General features: G+C 38.6%; 1 protein-coding gene across 5 annotated transcripts in view; it reads right to left on the bottom strand.

Moving 5' to 3' along the window:
• Positions 1-5,976: 5,976 nt before the first annotated feature.
• TMOD3 (tropomodulin 3) overlaps positions 5,977-26,566 on the bottom strand; it is an 85,323-nt gene continuing 64,733 nt past the window's right edge. For 3 of the 5 annotated variants that reach the window (XM_007479960.2, XM_056810201.1, XM_001370107.4), the window contains exons 7-10: positions 24,055-24,162; positions 19,868-20,011; positions 17,546-17,690; positions 5,977-11,618 (exon numbers count right to left, since the gene is read on the bottom strand). In XM_007479960.2, the coding sequence (XP_007480022.1) occupies positions 11,584-11,618; positions 17,546-17,690; positions 19,868-20,011; positions 24,055-24,162 (432 nt within the window). In that variant the 3' untranslated portion in view covers positions 5,977-11,583. Of the gene's footprint in view, positions 11,619-13,438; positions 13,724-16,783; positions 17,691-19,867; positions 20,012-24,054; positions 24,163-26,566 lie in introns of those variants that run through there. The other 2 variants (XM_056810202.1, XM_056810200.1) reach the window with 2 other exon arrangements.

The raw sequence follows: 26,566 nt of genomic DNA, 5'->3' as shown, positions 1-26,566 counted from the left end.
TCCAGTCCTAAGCCTGTGACAGAATGACAAAACTAAGGCCGCCACTGAACAAGCTGGCCCCCGGGGTTCAGAAGCAGTGAGCAATGCAAGCTTGGAAGGTCCCCAGGCCTCCCCATTTAGCCCCAAGAAAATGGGATCGGGACCCAAGGGGATGGCCTGGACATTCCCTCCAGAAGTGGAAAGGCAGGAAGTGAAAATCTGTTACCCTAAAAAAAGAACTACATATCCCGAGAGCCCACTAACTTCCTGTCATTATGTACTTCTTATAGACAGAGAATAAAGTGAGTGGGCATTGAGGCTCTGTCTCCTCTTTGGCATGATGCAGCAATCATGGTGGCATGGTAAGGTGGAGATTTTGAAATGGCTAATCAGCCATGGGCACGTGGTTTTTATTTTGTATCCTCTTTATTCCTTGATTTCTAATGATCATTTAATAAACCTCCAAAAATATTTTTTATTATTAATATTTAATTTTAATTTTTACAGAAGTCAAGAAGCAGGCTAGAAACAAGGGATTCTTATCCCACCAGAAAGAGCAATTATGGTGATGGCAATTGTCAAGACACAAACCCAGAAGAATAAGTCCAAGAGGTCTGAAGCAAAACCTCAAAGGAAAATACAGCTTGTGTGTAATTTCAACTATATTTCTTGGTGGAGATGAAGTAATAATTTTTTTATGGGTTAAAAGTGTTTTTATAAATGGAGAGTAAAAGGGAAAATGCTGGAAAAAAGGAGAGGCGGGGCAGCTATGTAACATAGCAGATAGAGCATGAGGCCTGGGGTCAGGAGGACATGAATTCAAATCTGATCTCAGACACTTCCTAGCTGTGTGACTACAGACACTTTTTTGCCTTAGAACCAATATTTAATATTGATTCTAAGACAAGGTAAGGGTTTGGGGGGAAAAGAAAAAATTGAAAACAAAAATTTCCCTTAGGGAAAAAGCTCCCTGAAAATATAAGACAATATTAAAACAGAAAGACTGGAAAAAATAGAAGAAAATGTATCTTAACAGCAAAAATAAATGATCTGAAAACCAGATCAAAGATAATTTAACACTATTAAATGATTTTCTTCATGTACAAGAGCCATAGCTCACACCCCCCACCCCGCCTAGATAGCTTATTTCAAAAAATGAAAGTGCCCAGATCTCTTAGAACTAGAGGGCAAAGCAGAAATTGAAAACAGGTGGGTCACCTCCTGAAAGACACAAACACTCCCAGGAACATTATAGGCTAGCGATGGCAAACCTATGGCACAGGTACATAGAACTTTATCTATGGGCATGTGCCCCACCCCCACCCCCCAGCTCAGGCAGAGGGATTTGCATGGAGCTGCTCCCCTGCCTTTCTCCATTGTGCCTAATGACATTTTTCACTTCCCCTGACCCCTCTGCCTTGCAAGCAATGGAAGCACAAAGTGGGTAAGTTGGGCGACTCACAGGAGGCAGAGCTGGAGGGGAGCAGAGCACTGGGGCTACTCCCTTCCCCTTCTCTTCACTACTGAGGACATTTTTTCACATCCCCCACCCCTCTGCCCATCAGCCCAGTGGGAGCCCTTTTTCCCACTCCTGTGTGGGGTATGGGAGAGGCAGGACACACTTTGCAGGTGCAGGGGAGGGGCACGGCACTTGGGGGGAGGGACGGAATTCCATCTCTAAAAGGTTCCCCATCACAGTTATAGGCAAAACTAGGGCTTATAGTAGTAGTAGTCTCTCGGAAGCTGAGAATGACTATTGTCTTTGTGCATTATCATCTATCGATGTACCCTCATGTGGCTTTGAAGTCCAAAGACTGAGGCGCAGAGTTTGTGGCACATAGGGCATGGGATGCCAGTTGTTACGGGAGGTGCGGTTGTGGCCTGGTGTCGGCATTCACGCGCAGTGGCAAGACATCGACGTCGTTCATCTTCAAAGGTGGTGGCGGCATGGTTAATGTGGGTTTGCCAGCTGCTTCTGTCAGAGGCAGCAAGTTCTAGTTGTTTTGGTGTAATGCCAGCCCACTTCAAGTTTGACTTTAGCTGATCCTTGAATCTTTTCTTTGGTCGGCCTTGTTTCCTGAGTCCAGCTGACAGCTCACCATAGAATACCTATCTTGGTATTCGCTGTGGGTCCATGCGGATGACGTGTCCAGACCATCGTAGCTGGGTTTTGAGGACCATGACTTCGATGCTGGTGGAGTTGGCTCTGTCGAGGACTTCCTGGTTGGTGATTCGGTCCTGCCATCAGATCCTCATGATTGACCGGAGAGAGCGTTGGTGGAATTGCTCCAGCTGTTTCATGTGCTTCTGGTACAGTGTCCATGTCTCACAACCGTACAGGAGCGAGCTGAGGACCACTGTGTTATACACTTTGAGCTTCGTCGCAGTGCTTACACCTCTGTGTTGGAGGACTTTGGAGCGCAGCCGCCCCAGTGCCTGGCTGGCCTTTTGGATCCTGGCATTAATCTCGTGGTCTAGGGACCCGTCGTTGGCGATGGTGCCGCCCAGGTACTTGAAAGTGCTGACGTTGGAAAGCTGCGTGCTGTCAATTGTAATGCACAGCTGGTTAGTTGACCTCCCTGGTGCAGGTTGGAACAGCACCTCTGTTTTGCTAAGTAAGGCTGATAGTCAGGCCAAACAGTTTTGTTGCTGTAGAGAACCTGTCCACCATGGTTTGGAGATGATTTTCTTGGTGGGCCATGAGAGCACAGTCATCTGCGAAGAGAGCTTCCAAGATGAGTCTCTCTGTTGTCTTTGTTTTTGCAGTCAGGCGGCGAAGGTCGAATAGTGAGCCATGCAGTGGGTCTTTGATGTAGACGCCCAGGTCTAGATCCATCACAGCATGTCATAATACTTGGGTGAAAAATAGGTTGAATAGTACCGGAGCAAGGACGCAGCATTGGAGATGTTGAAGCGATCGGAAGTCTCTCCACCAGATAGGACTTCCCCTGTCATGTCAACATGAAAGAGCTGGATTAGTTTGACAAATTTTGCTGGGCAACCGAGCTTGCTGAGTATCACCCACAATGCATCCCTGTTCACTGTGTCGAACGCCTTTGTCAGGTCTATGAAGACAATGGAGAGACTCAGGTTCTGCTCGAGGCATTTTTCCTGCATTTGCCTCACCTTGAAGACCATGTCGATGGTGCTGCGATCTAGTCGGAAGCCACATTGTGTTTCAGGCAGGTTCTGCTCTGAAACAGATGACAGGAGTCTGTTGAGTATAACACGGGTGAGCATCTTTCCAGCAGTGGAGAGTAGTGAGATGCCTCTGTAGTTGTCACAGGCTACTTGTGAGCCTTTGTTCTTGTATAGGGCTATGATGGAGGCATCTCTGAGTTCTGGGGGCATGTCTTCCTCTTCCCATATGCTGGTCAGCACTATGTGGAATGCCTGGAGCGCCTTTCCATTTAAGGCCTTGTACACCTCGGTTGGGATCCTGTCTTTACCGGATGCCTTGCCTGCACTCATTTGTTTAATGGCTTTTTGGACTTTCTCTATTGAAGGAGGGACGTCAAGTTGTTCAATGGTGCGGTTTTGGGGGATCTGGTCAAGGGCGCTTTGGACGACTGAAGAGGGTCGGTTGAGAAGCTGACTGAAGTGTTCTTTCCACCTGTTGCTGATGACTTTTTTATCTTTTATGAGAGTGTCACCATCAGAGGATAGCAAGGGAGTGGTAGTGGGTTTTAATGGCCCATAGACAGTCTTGAGGGCACTGAAAAATTGTTTGTGTTTTTTGTATCAGCAAAGTGCTAGATTTCTTCTGCCTTTTTTTCCCCACCATTGGTCTTACATCTTCCCGATCTCACACTGCGCTGTGGCTTGGAGAGACTTGAATCTGTCCTTTTTAGGAGCAGAGTTTGGGTTATTTTGCCACTCCATAAAGGCTTTGGGGTGTACGGGGTGTTCAGGGAGGGGTATCACCCTTGGTATGGAGGGCTTGTCGTGCCCTCCTAGGGCAGCTCTCCAGCATCTGACCCTCACCTGACCCCCAGCTCTCACTTGTGGCTCCTAGTAGCTGCTAGCAGGCAGCAGCAGCCACACCCTGGGCAACAGCTTCGACAGGCCGGCTAAACCTTGTGAGGGTAGCCATCGGGTCATAGACCCCTGGTGAACCAGGGCTTTGCTCACCCAGCATGTGAAGACTGCTTCAGCCGAACAGACGGAAGAAACCAATAAGAAGGTTCAACGGCTGAGATGGCAACACAGCAAAGCACTGTGGAGTGCTCTGGGCGTGTTGGAGCACAAAAGACAACACGGCCATCCAATGCAGCTGAGGAAGTCTCCAGGTGTAACGATTTTTCATGCCACTGGACCCAGGCTTCCAATGCTGAGAGAGTGGGACTGTCTCTGTGCATCGACTTTTCCACTTAAATCTCCCTCACACACAAGTGTCTTTGTGCACACTCATCTATTCCAACCCTGCCTTACCCTTTTCAAGACCTGCCGCGATGGGGGAGTGGTGACGCAACAGGTGGAGGTGACCACTGGCAGGGCTTATAGGACAAAGAGAAAATACCACAAAGTAGAACAAATTCCATTCCTGAATAATCAGGACCCTGTACAATTTAATAGCCACAACGATCTTGAAATACAAGGAAAGACTTCCCACCAGGGTAACAAAACAAGACAATCCTCTATGGACGAAAATGGAGTTTACTATAATCAAGGACTTCTAAGCAGTCCATTGGACCTTTGGAAACACAAACGTGGTCAAAATAAACCTAGAATGACCCATCTGAAGGGATTAAACAGGAAGGACTGCTGCTTCCGTCTAATGTGCGCTGCGGAGACATTTCCCCTCCGTGACCACTGGGGGGCCCACGGGAGTCCCAGCGAGAGGGCTGAGGGGGGATTTGCTGTTTTAAAAGAAATGGAGGGAAAGGAAACTCACGGGGGTTAGGAGGGATGTTTGGATGTAGTTGCGGTGAGCAAAGAGAAGACAAAAGGGGGCAAAGAAGAGATGAGAGCCAGCTGGGCACAGCAGGAGGGAAAGGGAAGAAAGGATGAAGGTGGAGGAAGGGAGGACTCAGTCTTTCACAAAACGGACCAAGGGAGGAGAAACGCGGGGCCAAGAAGCTGTGACTGAGCTTTGGGGGAAGGCCAGAGAAGGGGGCAGACTGAGGCCCCCCAGGAGTGCCGGTGTGTCCCCCCACCTTTATGTAGAATGGCTGGAAACAAAGGGAAGGAGAAGTAGGCAAATACCCGGTGATGATAACCGAATAATTCATAAAATGGACCAGAAAGCGGAATCCCAAAGTAGGTTGAGGACACATCCTTGGAAAATGGAGCCTGACCACGAAAGCGGGCACAAAATCTAGGCTTTGTCGGCAGGAAAGACCAAGAACTCTGATCTGTGGAGTGACCAGATGCAATCCTGGAGGTCTGCCTCCTGAGAGGTGACAGACCGGAGTGTGCAGACTGAAGTATACATAGGTGGCAAATGAAAGAACTTGTTTTCTGGTCTCTGCCTGTGCATTACAAGAATTTTGGTAGGTTTTCCTCCCCCCAGGGCGGTGTAGGAAGATAACGTTTAACCGACAAAAAGATAAAAGTTCATGTTAAAAAAAAAAATCAAGCCTTGGGCCACTACATAGCGGTGGATGGAGGTGGGAAGACCTGGCTTCAAACGACTTCATTCACTTCCTAGGTGTGAGATCCTGGGAAGTCGCTTCACCCCATTGCCTCTCTGGTGCCCCAATTTTGTCTTAAAAAAAAATCAAGCCTTATTTCTTTCCAATGTGACCATCAAATTCGGTTCTTTGGGTGGTCAAACAGCTGATTGAAGTGGAATGTGAAAAAATAGCTCCGGGCTACACCAATTCTCTTTAAATCCTTACCTTCCCAGGCAATGGGGGTTAAGTGACTTGTCACATTTGAATTCAAGACCTCTTGTGTCTGGGCTCTCAATACACTGAGCCACCTAGCTGCCCCCAACACCCATTCTTAAGGCAAAGGGAATATGAAATTGCTTTTTAAGGAATCCAGAAGCAAAGAAACATTCTATAAACTTTATTGAATTACTTCTAAAAAAACATACAATTATTCAAATATTTGCAGTACTTATTCCATGTTTCCTCAAATTCAAATGAGCTGAGGTTCATGATTTATAATACTCCTAAGTTTCAGTGGTGTGAAACTCATTCATTCTCTTCTTTCCAGAAGTAAAAGCATTTGGATTTTGGATTTGAGGTGCTTTGTTTCATAGATATTTACATTTAATGTGACACAGACCCAGGTGTTAAAAAAATCTAAACATAATTGAACCTCCCTAATTCTTTGACAGATGGCAGAAGCATAGTTTCTTTTTAAACAAATTAGCTCAGGTATACTCTATATCCCAAATTCAAAGTCTGAAATAGAAGAACATGACACCAATGAATTATATTTTTCTTTTCATTAGAAGTTGAGGTGAATTTTTAAACCCACCAAAGGTGCTGGCCATACCCACTGAAAAGGCAGCAACTGAACTGATTTTTATACCCTGTCCTGTGGGAGTGTCCTAATAGGAGTCAATACTTTTTCCATAAGAAGGAAATTCAAGACCTGAATTAATCAGAGGGACAGAGATGCAGAGTTCAAGATTTTAATCAATGCTTTGGTTAAAGCTCTGAAGTACATATGCATAAGGATTCACAAAGATCTTAACGTGTGAGAACAGGTGAAATTAAATAGGACTGAAAGAGACAAATGTTATGACTTATACTTGGGTTAAAAAAAATTGCTTCAATGTAAGATGAAGGAATGAGAACTTTGAAAAATGCCTTTGGTCTATGGTCTCCATACAAGTCAACCACGCAGATATATCTATTGGCCAAAAAACGGAATGGAGGTTTCAGCTGCATTAACAAAAGGACAATAAGTGGTGGGTTCGAGGCAGTGGTTCTGGTAGCTTGATAGTGGTGAGATCCCATGCAGAATCCTAAGGATGCTGACAAGCTAGACAGAGGAAAGTCATCAGGAAAGGAGGAGGCAGAAGAGGCTCACATTTAGGATTGGAAAGGACCTTGGAAATCATCACCTAGCCCAACTCTCTCATCACAGATGAGGAAACTGAGGTCAATGTGGAGGCTCTTAAATCCTTTGCCCAAGATCACCCAGGCAGGAGCAGAGCACCATTATTTGAACCCAGAGCTTTTGATTAAATTTGGCACTTTCTGCTGTCCCACAGAGAAGACAAGACTGCTGTTCCTTGGGAACTGTTATGATAGAAAAGAGATTAGCTTTCTTGTGATTAACCAGAGGGCAGAACTAGGCATAATGAGTAAAAGTGGCAGAAATGAGGATTTGGCAAAAGGTAAAATGTCATAACAATTAGAGCTCTCCAAAAAGCACAGCATGTCACTCAGGAGAGGGTTCCTTGATTACTGGAAGTCTTCAAGCAGAAAGTGGTAACTACTTGTTAAGAGTATCACCAAAGGGGATTCTGTGAAGATGTCTACTGAGGACTCTTCCTTCCTGCTTTGGGACTTTATGAAATCTTATTAGGATTGAAAATGGAAGGACCATCTAAATTACAGAATAGTTTTTAAAGAAATGAGATCATTTGAGTCATTTTCACACATTCAGTAACTAGGGTGATCTAATTCTGGGGAGAGTGCTATTGGGGAATAAGTGAAAAGTATTTTGTTGTTATCCTTGAATATTATTAGTGTTTTAAAGTTAAATCTCTCCCTTCCATCTTCTGTAGAAAATGAATCTATTTATCAAAACTTTTCTTCACTGAGTATTAAGTTGGTCACCTGACGACCACAAATCCCCATCAAGTGAAGTCCAAATGAATGAGATTTTATAGAAACTATTGTATTTATAAATCTTCAATTTTCTAATTTTCATAGAATTAGAATGCATTTTTGTGTTATTTAAACAGATGCAGAGAATCACTCGTAGCATTCAAAAGTTTGGGATTCAAACATGAATTTCAAGCATACAAAATCTAGGCAGAGTGATTGTTCACAGTATGAAAAGTTTTTTTTAAACTATACAAGATAATTCATATGAAGTTCCTTTAACTTTCTCATTATGAATCTTTCAATGACAGAGCTCCAACTGTTATGACAAATCCTAAAGAACAAATTAGTGATTGAGTCAGTTTGACAGCTACTGGAGGAGACAAAGTTAAGGTGAATTTTTAGACTTTAACATTTAAAATTAACACTAAAGGAGTATTCTCTTTTCATGGCTAGGCATGTGGTAGGAGTTAACTGAATACTCAAAAAAGGGGCACTAGAGGAACTGAAAACACACCTTTTTAAAGTTTCAGGGTCAGGTCCTGGTAGCACTGAATCTACAAGAAACAGAGGTGGCTATAAACTCCAAAGGAAAAGATGCCAGTTTTATCTATTTTGAGATGAGCTATTTTTACCTCAAAAGGCGAGGTAGCCTGAGCATTTGGGGTCATTTCACCTTGCTGTGAATAAACAATAAAACAGTATGCGTAAAATTTATCTAAGATGGCATAATCATCACAAAATCACTTATCCTTTTTTAAACAAGTTGGCTCCCCTAACTTTTTTTGAGGGAACACATGACCAAAATTCAAGTAGTAAGTGAATGGGAAAATATAGTTTGATTTATAAAAATATACATTTATATGCAATGTTTCCAAAAATGCTCTACCTATTACATAATACAAAGTGTACTTTTAGTCTGAATTAGATTACAAAAAAAATCTTTTTGACGATAGAGACATAACTTTTCTTAAAAATTCTTGCTGTCTATTTGGTCTTTTAAATGACAGGCACTCAATAAACAAGAAGTTTTACTTAACTATAGAATAGGCAAGTCAAACTTTGGACACATGTATATAGCACCAAAACCCATTTTAAAATTATACTAGCCATTGTTGGTGGGTTTTAAAATATATACTTAATTACATGCAAATATATTGGAAAAGTTACCTTGGGATAATAAAGGTTATGTTATTTTTTTTTAAAGCTTTAACAAAAGCTCTAAAAAACTTACATCCAAAGATAAAAAAGATGACCGATGAAGTTTTTGGTGGGACTATAAAACTTGGTGCAGCAATGAAGTCAGGTCAATGAAACCAATATAAATTTTAGAGCATGAGGAAAATCAATGAAATGTATTCCAAGTCAGCTAAGAGGGTGCTGAGTTTAAAAAAGCAAGCAAGAAAGCATCAGTTTCCTCCCTTTAAATGGTAACTTTTTTTTTTTATGGAAGACAGCCTACATTCAAACAGATACACGTTTATCTCTTGAAGATAATGCAATAGTTTTTTCCAAATTAAACAATTACAATATGGCATTGGAACTGTACTAAAAAATGCTTGACACATTAATAATCTAAATAAATAGAACATGTGAAAAAGACATTTTTTAAGTAGCATACAAAAATCCAAGTAAGGTATATGCTACCCACCCATAAAATTTTTAAACCTCAGGGAAAGCTGGGGTGTGGTAGGAGCACACATTCAAAAAGTTTAGTGACTACATATACACACACATAAACACTTTTATGTATATATACATGTATAAGTGTGGACACACCTATATAAATTAATGAATGAATAAACATAAGTGAGGAAGGCTTGCTAAAATGCTATTAGGTAGAACCCATCAATACCCTTCAGTGCAGTATTCTTTTATTCCTTGTATGACAACTTTCCAATCTTGGAATTGTGCAGTCTTTAAAATACATAGTGCAATTCAAAATTGACTAGTGATTTTATTAAAGAGTAGCCTGGTTAATTTAAAAATGACCAATAGCCAAACTGACTATTATTCACCATTCCAGCCTTTGTAAAACCCTGGACAAAGGCAGACATCACAATTATGATGAGAGAAACCTTATTAGTTCATAAGGAAAAAGTACTACTCTTAGCTCCATGTTGGTAAACCTATGGAATGCATGCCGGAGGGAGCTGCTCCCCTCCCAAGGATATTTCTCACATGCCCTGCCCCTCTGCCCAGCAACCAAATGGGATTGCTTCTTCCCTCCCCTTTCTGGGGTAAGGCTTACATCCTGCGTGAGGGTTGCAGTTTGGGCACTCATTCTCTAAAAGGTTCATCATCACTGCTCTAGCTCATTAGACAGTCCAGAGTAAATACAAGGAGCAGAAGAGATAATTCAACAACAAAGTTTAAAAGTTAATATACTTTAAAACTCATTTTTCCCCCTTTAGGAACTCCTCCTAAAAATGCTATAACCCTCAAGTGTGAAGTAAAGATTACCTAGGCTTCTTACTTCCTAAATTTCTTTCCCTTGTCTATACATTTGGCCACTTCACTGCTTCAAGGGCAGCCCAGAAATGACTGAACCAAAAGCAAATTCTCCTATGTGGGTCTTGATTACTGGATCTCCCATTAGACAGATTATCTAAGCAAGTGGCTTTCTCTCTTTCTTGAGGCACTTTTTATAGGAACTAGAAAACTCATTTTCATTTGTGAAGTTATTTTTACACAATATGAATACAAAATAGGAAGAGAAGAATAAATATAAAAATCAGACATTACCAAAAAGAATAGCAATTTTTCTTACTGAATGGTAAAGTTTCAGTGTTGAGTAAATACTTTTGTATAGTTATATATGGCAGGCCTGACATTTCCTACCGTATTGTACGGTATCTAAAATAATTCACAAAAATGCTTCTTTCAAATTTACTAGCATTTAGCCATTAGATTAATGTGGATACATTAACAGGTCCTATTCTCTATAATATAGAGTTACTCAATAACAGTGAATTCCTCTTATCCTGAATAACCAAAAATAAGTTAATAAATTGGATATGTTTTTAAAGAGGAACCTATAAAATACTTTCCTATGCAGATGCTTTTGGCATTCATTCACTGACAGAAGTTAACTTTACAGAAAATATGTGTCCATTAAACTCTATCTAGAAGAAAAACTATAATTACAGATTGGCCTGTATTTAAAAATGTAATGCAAAAAGGGTGACAGCCTTGTTTGAAATATGTTTGAATGTGTACCATTTTAGATATACCATACCAGAGAGCTAGTTATATGCTGGAATGTATCAAAAATGGTTTTTAAAATAGAGATTTTTATATTTTAAGTAAAGTATTTCTAAATTCTGGCATTCTCTCCTGAAAGACAGAAGAACCAGCTTATTGCAGGCACACATTCTAAAAACAGAGACATTTAAAGATTAATCATATGAAAGCTCAAGTGTCAGGTGTCTAAAAAAAGTAAAGGCAACTAATAACTGCAAAAGTCTGCAGTGTCCCTTTTCAATAAAAAAATTACTCTCAAAAATAATCAATCTTTCCCCTTAATGACTTTCCCAATTTCTCCTTTGGTTAATATTTCAATTGGATTCCTCTTTACCCAATGATTTCTCACATACAAGCACTTTTAAGCTAAACCAAAATTGATTTGAACAGAGAGAAGAAAAAAAATGTTCCAAAATATAAAAAAAGATGATCTACTATTGATTTTTTACAGAATCAGAGGTTACTAACATCTCACATTGGAAAAAAAGATGTATACAGTTTAAAAATAAAAAAGAAAAGAAGTGAAGTTTCCAGTCTTTTCCCTTCTTCTTAGGCAACTTTTAAATCTGACGACAACATGAAGGCCTTGGTTGATCTTTTGAAGTCCTCCAAAATTGGTAAGTGGGTAAACTTACTGGTGGTCTCCTTCAACTCGTCTCTTACGAACTGCAAGAATAATTTTAAAATGTATTTTAGAAATCCTAATACTAACCTTCTTTAAAATAAATAAGTTACTGTCAAGTATTAGCATTATACTATAATTCTATTTTCAACATTTTCAATTTTAAATATTTACACTAAAATTTAAGATTATGCATTACCTACTTTCTAATTTACTCATTGAGTCAACAAGAATATTCAAACAATGTTATTACTATTTTACAGATGATCCTTTGCTTGAATGTGTTCACACATATGTGTTTATGAAAGAAACTAAAAATCTAAAAAAATTTAGTCAATAATTCTTAGGTTGACATTCAATTTTATATAAGAATTTATGTTTCTTATTTTATTTTTTTACTGTCAAAGATTTGAATCTTGAACATAGAACTTGTTAAACATGCAGTATATTTATTAGAGGATTCGTAACCATATTAAAAAACTTGCTTGTTAGTGGGTGAGTAGCTATCTTAAAACAATCAAATAAAAGATGACACTCAGGCAGATGGGACTAAGGAGTAGGCACACTTTTGATTACAGAGTACAACAAAATTATTTAATCTTGAATAGGAACACACCAAAGGTGCATATTTTATCTTTATACCTACAATCTGTGATTGCTTTCCCTATATTCCTCCTTCTGTGTCTGTTCTGTATAAAACCAACCCAGCTACTGAAGCCAGAAAGGTCCAACAAAGAACTGGATTATAAGCTGGATAGTACCCCTAAACTAATTGAATGATCTTGGTGGAATAAAATCACAAGCAGCATTTATGAAGTGCCTATTATGTGCCAAGCACTCTGCTAGACCCTAGGAACAGTTATAAAGACAAATTAAACAGTTCAACTTCTTCGGGACTGTTAATTCATATGTAAAATGAAGAGTTTGAATTAGATGATCATGAAGGTCCTAGCTCTCATTCTATCCTCTTTTCTCCTAAAAGTGTACAGGCTCTCCAATGCAGAAATGCATAAATGATGTGAGAGCAGGCCGAGGTCTTCAGGAAAACTGAAGTGGTCTGTTTCTCTCAGAGGTCTAGATTGGTCCAGACCTCTTCTAGCTAAAGGCAAAATTCTCTATTTGGCTGGAATAGACAATAAAGGCCCTAGCCTCCTGGTTGGTAACACTTTTAATTTTAACCTTCACTCATCAAATTGATTTGTATTTCAAGGGTTATTCTTTTCTATTCTTAAATTAAACCCCTGTGTTTAAACTGGCCTATTAGTATCTTGTCCTTAATTTTTCCCTCTTCCCCTCATATAGAGGCACAGATTATTTGCAGAGACCTAAAAGATTTCTTATCTTGCTCAAATAAGGAAAGGACGTAGAATAAGTGGACAACTGTCTTATGCCTTATTTGCTATGCAGTTGATCTCAGGTTCTACGTTTCCTACTTAATGTCACATGGAGAAACTCCTTCCTCCCTAATGTTGGGCTTAGGATGAAATCAAGAAATTCTAATATTTCCAACAGCATTATTATCAAAATACTAACTAGGAAAATAAAAATGAGAAGACCTAATAAAGTTCCTTGTATAGAGCAAGCAATCAACAAATATTACTGTAGGATATTCTTAATCAAAATGAATCAATTTCTGTCCATGACTCTAATTTCTTAATTTTTATGAGGGAAAAGTTAAACTTAATTGGGTTTTTGTGGAAAAATAAAAGACTTTAGACTGCTCAAAAAATTCTTGAATAAAGGATCTTGGAAAAGTACATAAATATCTAAAAAGTAAATTATAATTTGCAAATTATAGTTTAATTATTTCATTTTAGATTCAAATTCTATACTCTTGCAGAATTGGTTCAGGCACATTGGAAATAGCATTCTAGGCTAACCTGACATTTTAAAACACCTGATCAAGATTCATTTAAATACGCAAAGGTGAGAGACAGAAATAAAGTGCAGCAAAGCAAAATATGTGAGAAACTGATAACAAAGACAGTAAATCAGAAAATAGGCATAAAGACAGTGACATGAAACTTAGAGCTTAGCCATTTGGCTTCCATAACCTTTTTGTCGCTGAAGCCCTGAAACGTCTTAGCTGGAGAGATGGGGAAAAAAAACAACGTAGTAGGAATATTTCTGAGAACTTCAGACTAAGAAACTATGAGGAAAAAGAGATATCAAAATTAGGTAACTGAAAAAGACATTCCTCTATTTTTTAAGATTGGAAATTAAAGTAGAATAGAAAATTGACAATTAAAAACTAAAGTTTCTAAGAGATTTTGTTTACCAGATCAATTATACGCTATATAACTTGTATTTTTTTTTAATTCTTAGAGCCTTTGTTTAAATTACAAAACTTATTCAATCCACTTTGTGATTTTAAGGCAAAAATAAGGGCATGAGATTGGGAACTAGAACTAAGAATTGATAGAAAAATCCCATTGCTTCTGAGGAACAGACAAAACCAGAGAGAAGAATCAAATTGTAATCCTTCTTCCACTTTCCTATGGAATTGACCCCCACCTGCTCCTTTCCTGGAAATCTCCAATCCATCACCAAATTCTACAAGGTTTTCCTCTACAACATTGCTTGGACCTATTTCTTTTTTCGATCACTATCTTGAAGTCCAAGTAGAATGACTCTCAACTGCCTTGAGGGAAAAAAAAAACCCCAACACAAAACACTGTCCCTATTCTGGCAGTAGGACATAGAGGAACAGAGTAAAATCTGGAGTTAGGGGTGCTGGATTCAAATTCTGGCTCTAACACTTATGAAGTAATGATGAACCTTTTAGAGACAGAGTGCTGCCCCTTCCCCTCCCAGTGCTGGGTGCCCTCCCACCTCCTTACCCCACACAAGGGAGGGAAGGAAATGCTCCCATTGGGCTGCTGGGTGGAGGGGTGGGTGAAGTGAGGAATGTCCTCAGCAAGTGCAGAGATGGGAAGGGGAGTGTCCCAAATGCTCTGCTCCTCTCCAGCTCTGCTGCCTGTGAGCCACCCACCTTAGCCCTTGTGTGCTCCCATTGGCTGCTGGGCATGGGGATGGGGGTGTGTGTGTGAAAAAATGTCATCAGAGAGGAGAGCAGCTCTGCCTGAGTCCCTCTGCCTTTCTAGTAAGAACTCTTGGGGGGTGGGCGGTCTTGTGCCTATAGAGAACACTCTGCTTGCCCTCTTTGGCACCTGTGCGATAGATTCCCATCACTGACCTAGGGTGACCATAAGCAAATCACTTCGCCTCCATAAGCTATAGTTTCCTCATCTTGATGACCACAAAGGTTCCTTCCATCTCTGAATCTAGGCTTCTAAAATCTTACTTCAAAGCCTTTTACTGATTGGGTTTCCCAACATTTTCCCATCATTTTTATGTATCAGCTCAGGTTCTAAACTTCTCAATTTCAACGGCAACTACAATGAACATTTATTATATCTAGCAGTGGGCAAAATGAATCAATCAAATAAATGTCCTTCCTTAGTGTCATCCTCAAACAAAATACTTCCTGAATACACTTTGCCTATGAAGTTACTCATTCCTGAAACATCTTCACATTCTGCCCTAATATATTCCCCTTTTGAAGATTCTCAATCCACTACTTCCCTCTAGGGATCTGAGCTGACCTTTAGTTTTGGATTAGAAGTAAACCAGGTTATGTGGGTGAGAATAGGCTGTAACTTGCTAACAGCTGTTGCCTTCTTTTCTAATTTGTGTCAGATCACAGATTTCTTGGCATAAGGGCTCTTCTCCATTGTCTCAGTTGATTTCTGTGAAGTGTGATTCAGACTTTCTTTTAGTACCCCTACTTAATACCTCACCAGCCACTAAGTAAGGCAGTTCACAAGTCACTTGCTAAAGTGGGTGATAATCGGTCGGAAACTTGTGAATCCTTTGATAAGAGTTAATACCTTCAGAGGGTGAGAAGTAGATCCCACAGTCACTCACCCCCCTCTCCCCCCCGGAGCAATGCTAGGCAATTTGGAAGCTGTGATTGGCCTCTGTGAAGAGGGAATGGGACAAGAAGTCACTACAAAAGCCCTGAACTTCTTCAGCTGGGGGCAGTCTTCTGGAGATAGTCTTCAGAAGGTTGTCTTCAGAAGTATTCTTCAGGGAGTAGTCTTTGAGGGAGCTTCACTGGAGACTTTGGCTTGGAACTTTGGCTGGTGACCTGCCTCTAGAAGGTGACTTTGGAGTTGGACCTTGGCTCTTGGACTGTTTCTTGGGTGAGTGAGTAGCTGGCCTTTCCTTTCCTGGCTTCCTGAAGAGAGATTAGTTCCAAAGAGGCCTTCCCCTCTTGGAGGAGGTGCCACTGGTGGAACACTTGATCCTCTGGTCGAGGGTTAACAAACCCTGCCTGGTTAAGCCAAGCACTGGAGCAATATTTAGTATGATAGGCTAGACATCTCTACCTTTTTTTTGTATTTCTCTACTTTCACTCTTTCCGCCTCTTTTTGTAAATAAAAGCTATTAAAAGTCATTTTGATTTTGAGCTATAATACTTCAAATCAGCGACCACAATATTAATTTAGAATTTTCACATATTTAGTCAAACCCTTAATTTAATACCTTACATTTTTAATAAAATATATCTAAAAGGAGCCTTGGAAATCATTTACATTTTTCTCAGTGCCATTTAATAAAGCTTCCCTACTATCATTCACCTGTGACAAAATTTCCTCTTTCGAATTCTAGACATCTCTTCCATACTAGAATTTTATAGGGTGCTTACTATTACACACTTAACAAGAGATCCCTGAGAAAGGGTAAGAGTCATAGTTACCATTCCTAATACCTAAAAATTCAATAGCTGAAGCTCACAGTGTTCCTACTGTATTGTTACTGAAACAAATTTTCAGCTGGGACTGCAACTTCCTAAGAAGTTTGGGCTATAAATTTGCAGCCAAGAATTTGGGGAAAGTTAAGATGTAGAGAAGGGTAGGGGAGTTGGGGTAGATAAGAGAAAGAGACAGAAAGAGACAGGGAGAGAGAGAGAGAAAGTGACACAGAGAGAATATGTATGTGTATGCAGTTGGGAGGGGTTAGGATGAGCAGGGATCTCTTTAGAATTAAATTGCAGGGATATATATTTATAGCTGAGCTCATATTTTGATATTCTCTACTCACATTGCAGAACAAATGGAATGTCAAATATCTATTCACAGGTGAAAGGACCACTACAATAAAGTAGCAACTATGTCTGAGGCATAAATAAGGAAATTCCTGGAGCTCAGAGATTATGTGGTTTTATTTTTTGCTTTGTTCTATTTTTTTGGCAGGGATTAGGAGTAGAGAAGGAAGAAGAAGGACCATAACAAGTTGGGTCTAGTGGATCTAGGAAAGTTTTAAATGAGAGCCTGCATGCTTATTTTCCCAACATAAATTTAATTTCAATTATTGTAAAAGAATGGAAATATCTAAGTACTTTCCATCAGCTTTTCTAATTTAATTTGGGTATTGAGGGCATGTAGTATTTAGTACCATAAATTTATACATGGGACTTTTTGGATAAAGACATAATATAAATATGTAACTAACCACTAACATGGAACAGCGGTTCTATTTAAGATGATCTAGAAAGTAAAAAGCAGCAAGAGGAAGTAGGAGAGGCACTGGCAAACAGCACAAGACAATTATCAGAATGTTTAGCTAATAAATTAAATGAGTTGATAATCTTTTAAAATATTAAGATATACGCTCCTCTACTTGCACCTTGCAAGACTATAAGACACGTCATATATTTTTGATCCACTTCTGACAAGTGTTTTGACTTAAAGGAATTAATTTTTATCTTTCTTCCTCCAGAACCCAATAAATTGAAAGTGATAATTAAATATAATTGAAAAGATTTCACCCCCTTTAAGAAAGACTTCTCTTCCTTTAAGGAAGATTATTTTCTAAAATACCTAGCATCATCAATTTATTAAGTAACTTATAAATACAAACACCATGACTAGACACTGCAGCCTTTTTTTCTTATAACATGTCTTACCCAAATCATTGTTTTTTGTTATAGCATTGGCTGCCCTGGTTCGTGGTCCCTGTTGTGTAAACTGATATCCAAATTTAAGAATCTTTGTGTTTTCCTCAAGCATCCTGGCCATTTCCAGTTCAACAGCTGTCCCCAACTGCTGCCTCTAGATATAATTACAAACAGAATATTATTAACAAACTTGAATAAATTATTTCCCACTGAAAGTCATGCCTAATACAAACAGCTCAGGAGCATATAAATTGGTCCTGTTTTACAGTTTCTTTCTTCAAATTTATCAAAAAATACATAAGAAAAATCAACAAGTTTCTAAAGTTTAATTCTGTATCTAAAAGATGTGAAATAGTGTGTCAATTTAAATTTTATATCTGTATTCAGTGTTTTAAAGTACAGATCTTTCTTCCTCTTTCCTGTGAAAAGATGACTTTTCTGAGCAGTACGAAAGTGATGATTTTGAATGTGTTACCTCTGAAGGAATGATAATAAAAATGCTCTTGGGTTTATAAAGGTATTTTGTTGTAATAGTAGCAAATCTTCAAAAATCATATATGTGTTATTCCTCATTTATCATCAGAAAAACTTGCTATCCCTACATGATGAATTTTTAAGATGAATGAAGTTCCTCTCAAAAAGTTAAAATTAATTTACTTTACCCATTTTGGATGGGGATCATTTAAAAATATATTTTCTTGCTCAAAAAGCACTGGCAACTGATTCACTGATTAATTGATCAATTATCCTACTGTGCTGTAACAGTGATGGGCTATGGGATGTTAGACAACTTTTCCATTTACTAAACAGCCAGAAGGCCATGCTTTTTCCTGTTGCTTTTTATTATGTTATTTTTTTTGTCTCTACTTTAGGGAATCATCTGTAACCATATCTATCTCTTAGAGTTCCCCCTTCCTCCACCACCTACTTCTTTTAATATGTTGTATGTAAGCTGCTGCAAACAGAATAAATAATAAGTCTAGGACAGTGGGGTATTCCTTTAGAGTAAAGGGCAGGTACTTTAACAAAACAGCATTTTGACATCTACATTAGGGTAGATTCCATCCTTCTTGATTCTTGGGTTTGCTCTATATAACTAAAATGACAGAAGACCCCTGAACAAAGCTGTTTTAAATGCTGAATTATTAAAAAATATACTGTGGGCTATCACTAGTGAAACTTGATAGCCTATATAATAATAAGCCTTTAAAAAAAAAACGCTTACTTTCATCTTAGTAACAACTCTAAGACAGAAAGGCAAGGGCTAAAGGGGGTTAAGAGACTTGCCCAGTGTCACACAGCCAGGAAGTATCTGAGGCCAGATTTGAACCCAAGACCTCCTGAGTCTGGGCTTGGTGATGCCCCTGTCTATAAGTTTTTGGTTTTTAAAACCCTTACCTTCAGTAATGGCTCAGAAGAGCAGTAAGGGCTAGGCAAATGGGGGTTAAGTGACTTGCCCAGGGTCACACAACTAGGAAGTGTCTAAGGCCAGATTTGAACCTAGGACCTCCCACCTCTGGGCCCAACTCTCAATCCACTGAGCCACCCAGCTGCCCCCATCTATAAATTTTTGAGTGACCCTATCTCCGACTTCACAATGGATAAAATCAGATGCCACCTGCAATCTAGCTTTATAGTAGAATGAAAAAGGCTATTAGGCCCTTCTAGAGGGCAACCTATTCCCTAATGAGGATGTGCCTGGGCAATTGATGAATATGAAATCTAACCCAAGGCCCTGATATGAAGGATTTTTTTCTATTTAGGTCATTAAAAAAATAGCTTTTCCAAGGGTCTACTCAAGCGCTGGGACAATAATTACAAACATCTTCTAGGCAGTGCTTGAAGCTGAAAATGATAGTTCATTCATTTATATTTCCTTTTTTTGGTGAACTCTCATCATAGAATATACCTGTTGAATTGGTGTTTCTGTATAACATCATGCTCACAATATTTCTAATTATAAATTTAAATTCGTTTTGATTCTCAGGGCTTGAATAAAATGCCTTTTTTCCTTATATTTTTCTTCTAGGGCCATTCCACAGGCATTTGGTTCTATGTGACTTCTGTAGTCATTGTTTATCTTGGGGGCACTGAGGAGTAGAATTAATATTAATAACAAATGTAGGCCCTCATAATTTCCCAATTATTCAAAGGCTTAAGGAAAATTTTGATAAGGGTACTTTCTTAGCCAACTGCCTACCCAGAGAGCCTTTCCCACAGACCCTACAGATACGAACTCTTCCTTTTCTTGACTTCTAAAGCACTGCTAGAGCTGCTTTAGACTATGATTTGATCATATTATTACTGCATCCAATTAATTAATTAATTAACCTGGTTATCAATCTTGATTTCGGCCAGGGTTTCATTTTCTTTTAAAGCATCAATCAGTGCTTGAATACCAGCTCCTGTAATAAAATTGGACTCCAAATTTAAGCTCTTCAGTGTTTTATTCACTTTCAGCATGTCTGCAAATGCCTAAAAATGAAAACAAAAATAAAAATTAAGATTTCATAAAAAGATTTGGAAAGTTTAAGTTAATATTTAGACTTTAAAAATTTATTAATATCTTTTCTTGATAATTCTTATTGAACTATATGACATTTTTCACATGTTATTAGTTCTACTCTACTTATATAGTTTAACCTCTAGTCTCCATGCTGGGATATACTGAACATCTAATCTTTTAATTCTCTTGACCTGCTAAAATAGAGAGAACAAAATTTACTGTTCCATCAATCTGTATGTGATAGTCTCAGAAAGTCAATGGCCACCAGTGAGGGAATCTTTGCAGACATTTAAAAATTGTTAATTCCCCAATTTATAAAAAATATCAACATATTTAGTATATCATATCTAGTGAGAGGCCTTTATTTTTAGGATAGAGACTGAACCTGTGATTTCATCAGTATTGGGGAATGCCCAGATGAGGAAATTCCCTATACTGATGCACATCAGCACCTTTCCTGCAAAAGCACCATCATAACTAACATTTATATAGACCTTTAGGTTTAAAAAGCACTTTACAAGTATCATCTCATTTGATCCTTACAACAGTCCAGAGAGGTATGTGTAACCCTTTGAGATTGTGGCAGAGGGCCAGGGATTTGTCCAGTGTCACATAGCTAATAAATTGTCTAAAGATGGATTTTAACTTGGGTCTTCCTCCTGGACTACAGTCCAGCACTCTATCTGCTATGGGACCTACCTACATGAGTCTTAAAGAGTTACTTAAAGAGGGAAGTCAGGTGACACAGTGGATTGAGAGCCAGGCCTAGAGACAGGAGGTCCTGGGTTCAACTCTGGCCTCAGACACTTCCCAGCTGTGTGACTCTGGGCAAGTCACTTGACCCCCATTGCCTAGCCCTTACCACTCTTCTGCCTTGGAACCAGTATACAATATTGATTCTAAGGTGGAAGTTAAAGGTTGTGGCTTCCCTTGAGTCACACAATCAGTATGCATCAAAGGCAGAGATCTGAACCTAGGCCTTCCAGACTGGGAGGCTGGCTCTCTTTCTATCCACAATGCAGAGACATGGGACAAGAAGCTCTCTCTGTCTCTCTGAATTTGTTTGCTGAAATTCTATCTGAATCTTTTGATTTTCTTCTGTTCTCTTCTCACATTTAATCACTGATTCATCTCTTTCCTCTTTTAGTCTCTTTTAATATGCCCTGTCTGTAATAACACATAGTGTTTGGGGATATAGATAGCACGCTCCATTCTTAAAAATATCCTTTATATAGTCATACGCACACTCTCACAATCTGCTTCCTCCTGTCTCCTCTAGATGTCTCTGATTCTTTCTCAATTTCTTTGTGTGAGTATATCTCTCTTACTTTTCTACTTAGCCCTGGCTTGGAGACTATGAGAGGCCTCTGAAGTTCTGCTTCTAAGTCTATAATCCTGTGATAGTGGCCAATGCCACCTATCTCCTGCAAATACCACTCCAGCTAACTACCAAATCAGCCAGAACTAGAGCTAGAGTTAGGTGGGTGGAGAGGAGGGCAGAATAATGGAAAACGAAAAACATTTCTAGGACAAGAAGAAAAGCAGGAAAAATTCCACAGAACTAGGAAAGAAATAGGACAAGCCTCATTTAATTTCTTGCCTATTTCCTTCCTGTAAAAAAGAAGGGGATGAATTAGAGAACCTCTAATGTCCGGTACAGGGGATGACTAGATGATTCCAGGGAGAGTGCTGGGCCCAGAGTCAGGTCGACCCAAGTTAAATCCAGCCACAGATGCTTACCAGCTCTGTGACCTTGGACAAATCACTTAACCTCTGTTTGGTTTAATCCAACTGGGGAAGGAAATAGCAAACCACTCCAGTATCTTTGCCAAGAAAACCTCATGAACAGCATGGTCCAAAGGGTCATGAAGGGTTGGACGTGACTGAACTACTACCCAACAACCACCATGATGTCCTTGCTATGATCTTATGATGTAGAGGCTAAGGTAACTAGTTTATAAGCTCCTCAAAGGCAAGGATTTTAATTTATATTTTCACTGTATATTCCTCATAGTGTCCACTAGCACAGAGTATTCATTCCATAGAAGCACAAAATTAGAAGGAATATCAAAGATCAACCATCCAGGTCAAATGATACCTTAAAAAGAAGTTTCTCTACAACCTATTTGACAGGAGATCATCCAAACTTGCTTAAAGACACTTAAGGGGAAACTTTGAAATTCCACGATATCTTTCAGATGAACTTATCTAGCTATGCTCCAATCAATTTGCTACTTGAAAAGTGAATTTTTTTTTAACTCAAATTAAGTCTTTACATTTGTCTCTATAAGCTTTATCCTTTTATTTGGTTCAAGATCCTAGATTGCTAAGATTTTGACTTTGTCTATCTACTATCTATCTTCTCAGCTTTACATCACCTGTAAATTTGATAACCATGTCTATATGACTTTGTCTAAGTCACTGATCAAAATTTTAAAGAACACAGAGCCATGTATAGACCATTGGGCATTCCTCTAGAGTTCTGCCAAGTACTCAACCAGTATTAATGATTACTTTGGGGGTAATTTGAACACTGTTAAGTCCTCATAAATTATACTACTGCCTGGACTATATTGCTCATCTTCCCAATGAGAATAGTGTGAAAGATGCTGTCAAATGTTTTGTTAAAAATCTAAATAAAACATATCTATATCATCTCCTATAATCTACCGGACTATTAATCTTGTTAAAAAAGGAAATAAGGTTAATCTGACATAACTTCTCATTAATGAGACTATGTTGGCTCCTTCTCCAGATATTCCCTATCTATCCCTTGAATAATGATCTAGAATCTTGCCAATTGACCCTATTCTTTCTCTCTCTCTCTTTTTTAAGCAAATTTAAGATAGTGCATGTCCTTCTCCAGTTCTGTGGCACTTTGCTCACTCTCTAGAAATCACATCAGTAGTTTTTCAATACTGTGGGATTCTAGGCCTGGTGACTTGAATTTATCAAAGTAACTGTGTTTTCTCAGTCAAGTAACCTCAGGGTTCAGCTTCTTATAAGCCACCTTTATTCAATTCTTTCCAGTTCAAGGATCACTGCCTTTAATAAATGTCTGCTAGCTGACTGAAATGAGGAAGAGACCAACCCTGAAAGTAATACAATGAGGGCCAGAAGATCTCATGTTGTGACCAGAAGGCAGGACGAAAACATTCATCAGGAGAATCAAAGAGAGATGAGGACTAAGTTGGGGTAGGAGGAGGAGAAAATTCACGAATGTGGAACATAAGACTGTAGATGAGACATTCATGCTGTGGGGAAAACAACAAGTTACAGAGGAAAGAAAACTAGACTGGGAATTAGAAGACTTGAGTTCTTGTCTTGGCTCTGCCACTTACTAGGTGTATGACCTTGGGCAATTCACCTAAGTTCTTAAAGCTTCAGTACCCTGATCTATAAAGTGAAAAAACTGGGTTAGATAAGGTTCTTTGGCATTCTAAGATCCCATAATTTTAAAACAATATCTAATATTTATATAGCACTTCAAATGTGCCAGGCACTGTGCTAGCACTTTTATAAATATCTCATTTGATTCTCACAACTGTGAGAGGTTTGGGCTATTATCATACCCATTTTACAGATGGGGAAACTGAGGCAAACAGTGACTGACTCTTCCAGAGTCACACAGCTAGGAAGTAACTGAAGCCAATTTTGATTTTAGGTCTTCCTGACTCAAAGCCCAGTATGCTTATCTACTGCGTGACCCAGCTGCCTAAAATGGTTGATTCTGAGGCTGCATTTTGATAGGACACAGAATTACCATAAGTAAAAAACAAACATTTTCTGAGAGTCTCCTATGGTCTGACCCTGCATTAAGTGCTAAGAGGCATAAAAGTGGCACAGTCCAATTGGGGAGACAAGGCATATACAACAGAGAAATAATTAATGATCAAGAGGAACAATCAAAGAGCTAAACTGTCCAATAGGAGAGAAAGATAGTAAATGTGGTTTAAAGTCCCCCTATTCCCAATCTGGTTCCATGTATTATTACCAACAGAAGCTTACGTACAACAGCAACAGGGTCATTGCTCCGGGTGGCTGCAAGACTAAAGCTTGTCACATGTGTATTGTTTTCCAAAGCCTTTGCAAATTCCTTGAGGGTTGGGATTGGAATATTCTTGGAAAAAAAAAAGAATTTAGAAAAAAATTAAAAAAAATTTTTATTTTTATTTATTTTTTTATTTTTCAAAAGGAATCCTACCTATCATCAACTGAATTCTTATGGGATGTACTTGGTGAAGTGGAAGCACTGAAAGAATTTAGATATTAATATAACTACTGATATACAAATGGAAATAATCAACTCCCTTCCATGTTGATGCCTGTGGATACTACATTCTCCCAAGTCTACAAACTGTTGCCTTGGGATGTGGTATCCCCATCTTTCAGATATTTAGAGAAAAAGGTTTCCAGAAAATCTCACAAATCAGTGATTCTGATTTTTTTATTTTCATAATCTAAAGTGAAAATCTAATATGGCTCAATGTTTCATATCTGCTAGAATTAGAACTCAATAATTTTATTTATTAAAAAAAAAAACAACAGATCTTTACCTTCCATCTTATGCTCAAAGGCAAAAAGGTGATAAAGGCTAGGCAATGGGGGTTAAATGACTTGTCCAGGGTCACACAGCTAGGACGTGTCTGAGGCTACATTTGAAGCCAGAACCTCCTGTCTCTGGGCCTGGTCCTCAAGCCACTGAGCCAACTAGCTGTCACCAAAAAGTAATAAATTTTAGAAATGGAAAAGACCTCAGAAAACCATCTAGTTCAATTCCCCAATATTATAAACAAAGATACTATTCATGGGCCATCTCTCTTCAATGTTGTTATTGCTGGAGAAACAAACATTTTAATATTAGCCTAAAGCAAAACACAAGTATACTTCAAAACTAAATAATTTTCAAAATGAAATTTCTAATTATCAGTGACAAAACAATTTTCCATTTAAATTTGTCGAGTTTGAGGCAGTATGTAACTTGATCTCACTTGGCTGTCTTTGATCATGAGAATTAAATATCCAGGTATGAATTCAGTATGTCTTTAAACTGTATTCCCATAAAAAACAAGTAAGATGAAAAGCCACCAAAAGAGCTTCAATTCCAAGTGATTTCTTAGTTTCTTGAAATTTCTGGGTGATCAACTTCTTTGTTTGAAAAGAAAACAAAAAGTCAGAAATGAGCAGTAAATTATTATTACACTTTCCTGGTAGAATCAACCTATAACAATTGGACAGCCCCCCCCCCCAAGTACTTAAATCCTTTAATTTTAGTTTTATATAATTAATAACAAATGAAAATGGGCCATGAACAGCACTTCAGCTACAATTCTCAGATGCTTTTCCCACTGTTTTCTTGGAAGCTACAATGGTTAAATCCTACTGGGATCTTGAAGGTAAGGTAGTATTACACTAGAAACAAGAATGACTAACCCTGCTGAGAAGGACCACAGCTTTGCTATTCCATGTGTTGCTGTAGCAAATGCTAGCTTTTTTGAAAGGTACTGTGGCTTTAAATTATTATTTATATTGCTATCTATTTAGTTTTCTCTTAAGGCCTTTTCCTTTTGTGAAGCAATGTATAAAATAATTCAATATTAATTCCCTAGGAGAATCTTATCTTTGATAACTAGAAATAATTATACTAATTAAAATCCAGCCAGATCTTATCCTGATAGGATATGCAATAGGATAAAAGGAATGCAATGTGATCTTGCTAATTCTTAAGAACCTACCTATATATTTATATATAACAGGTAATGAAACTCAGTTCTTATGACAGGTGAATATACAGAGAGTGTAAATGCTGATGAACTAAAAATTTGGACACTTCTTTCTATTGAAAGGTGCTATCTTCTCCTTCCACTCCAACCAAACTCCCTGTAGTGAACTGGAATCTCTTTGCATTTTGTCTAAATTCTTGCCAGTCTGAAAATGTCACCCATTATTCTCTGTGAAATGATCTTGGAAGCAGGGAGACAGGAGAAAGCCCCCACTTTCCCACTTTAGAGTTAGTTCTCCCCAAAAGGAACTGCTCCACAATACCTCCTGATTGTCTTGGTTTCTGGAGTACCTTTCTAATTTGGTAGCTCTGATGAAGATGGCTTAACCAAGTTTTCAAAGCTTTAGAAGATGGGGGCCAATGAAACAGAGGAGTACCTTTGTGCCACTGGGAAGATTTCCAGTATGAGAGAAAACCTAGAAAGATTATTAAAAATCTCCCCAAAAGAGGAGAAAAATCCATCTCCACTTTTCTGCCATGTGACAAAAAGTTCACTTTTTCCCCTTTTATGAGGCAAGGTAGAAAGCAAATTCTGTCTTTTAATTTTCAGGATTTCTAGTTTGGTGTTAATTTTGGGTTTTTAATTTGATGCTTTTCCAGTTTGTTTTTTTAACAGCATGCCAAATTTGTTGATCAGTTCTTTTTATTGATGTAAATATTTAGAGATATAAATTTCCCCCTAAGTACTGCTTTGGCTGCATCCTACAAATTTTAGTATGATTTCTAATTGTTGTCATTATCT

Source organism: Monodelphis domestica, chromosome 1 (assembly GCF_027887165.1).
Source record: "Monodelphis domestica isolate mMonDom1 chromosome 1, mMonDom1.pri, whole genome shotgun sequence".
NCBI classification, from domain to species: domain Eukaryota; kingdom Metazoa; phylum Chordata; class Mammalia; order Didelphimorphia; family Didelphidae; genus Monodelphis; species Monodelphis domestica.
This window is presented reverse-complemented; position numbering and strand designations above follow the sequence as displayed.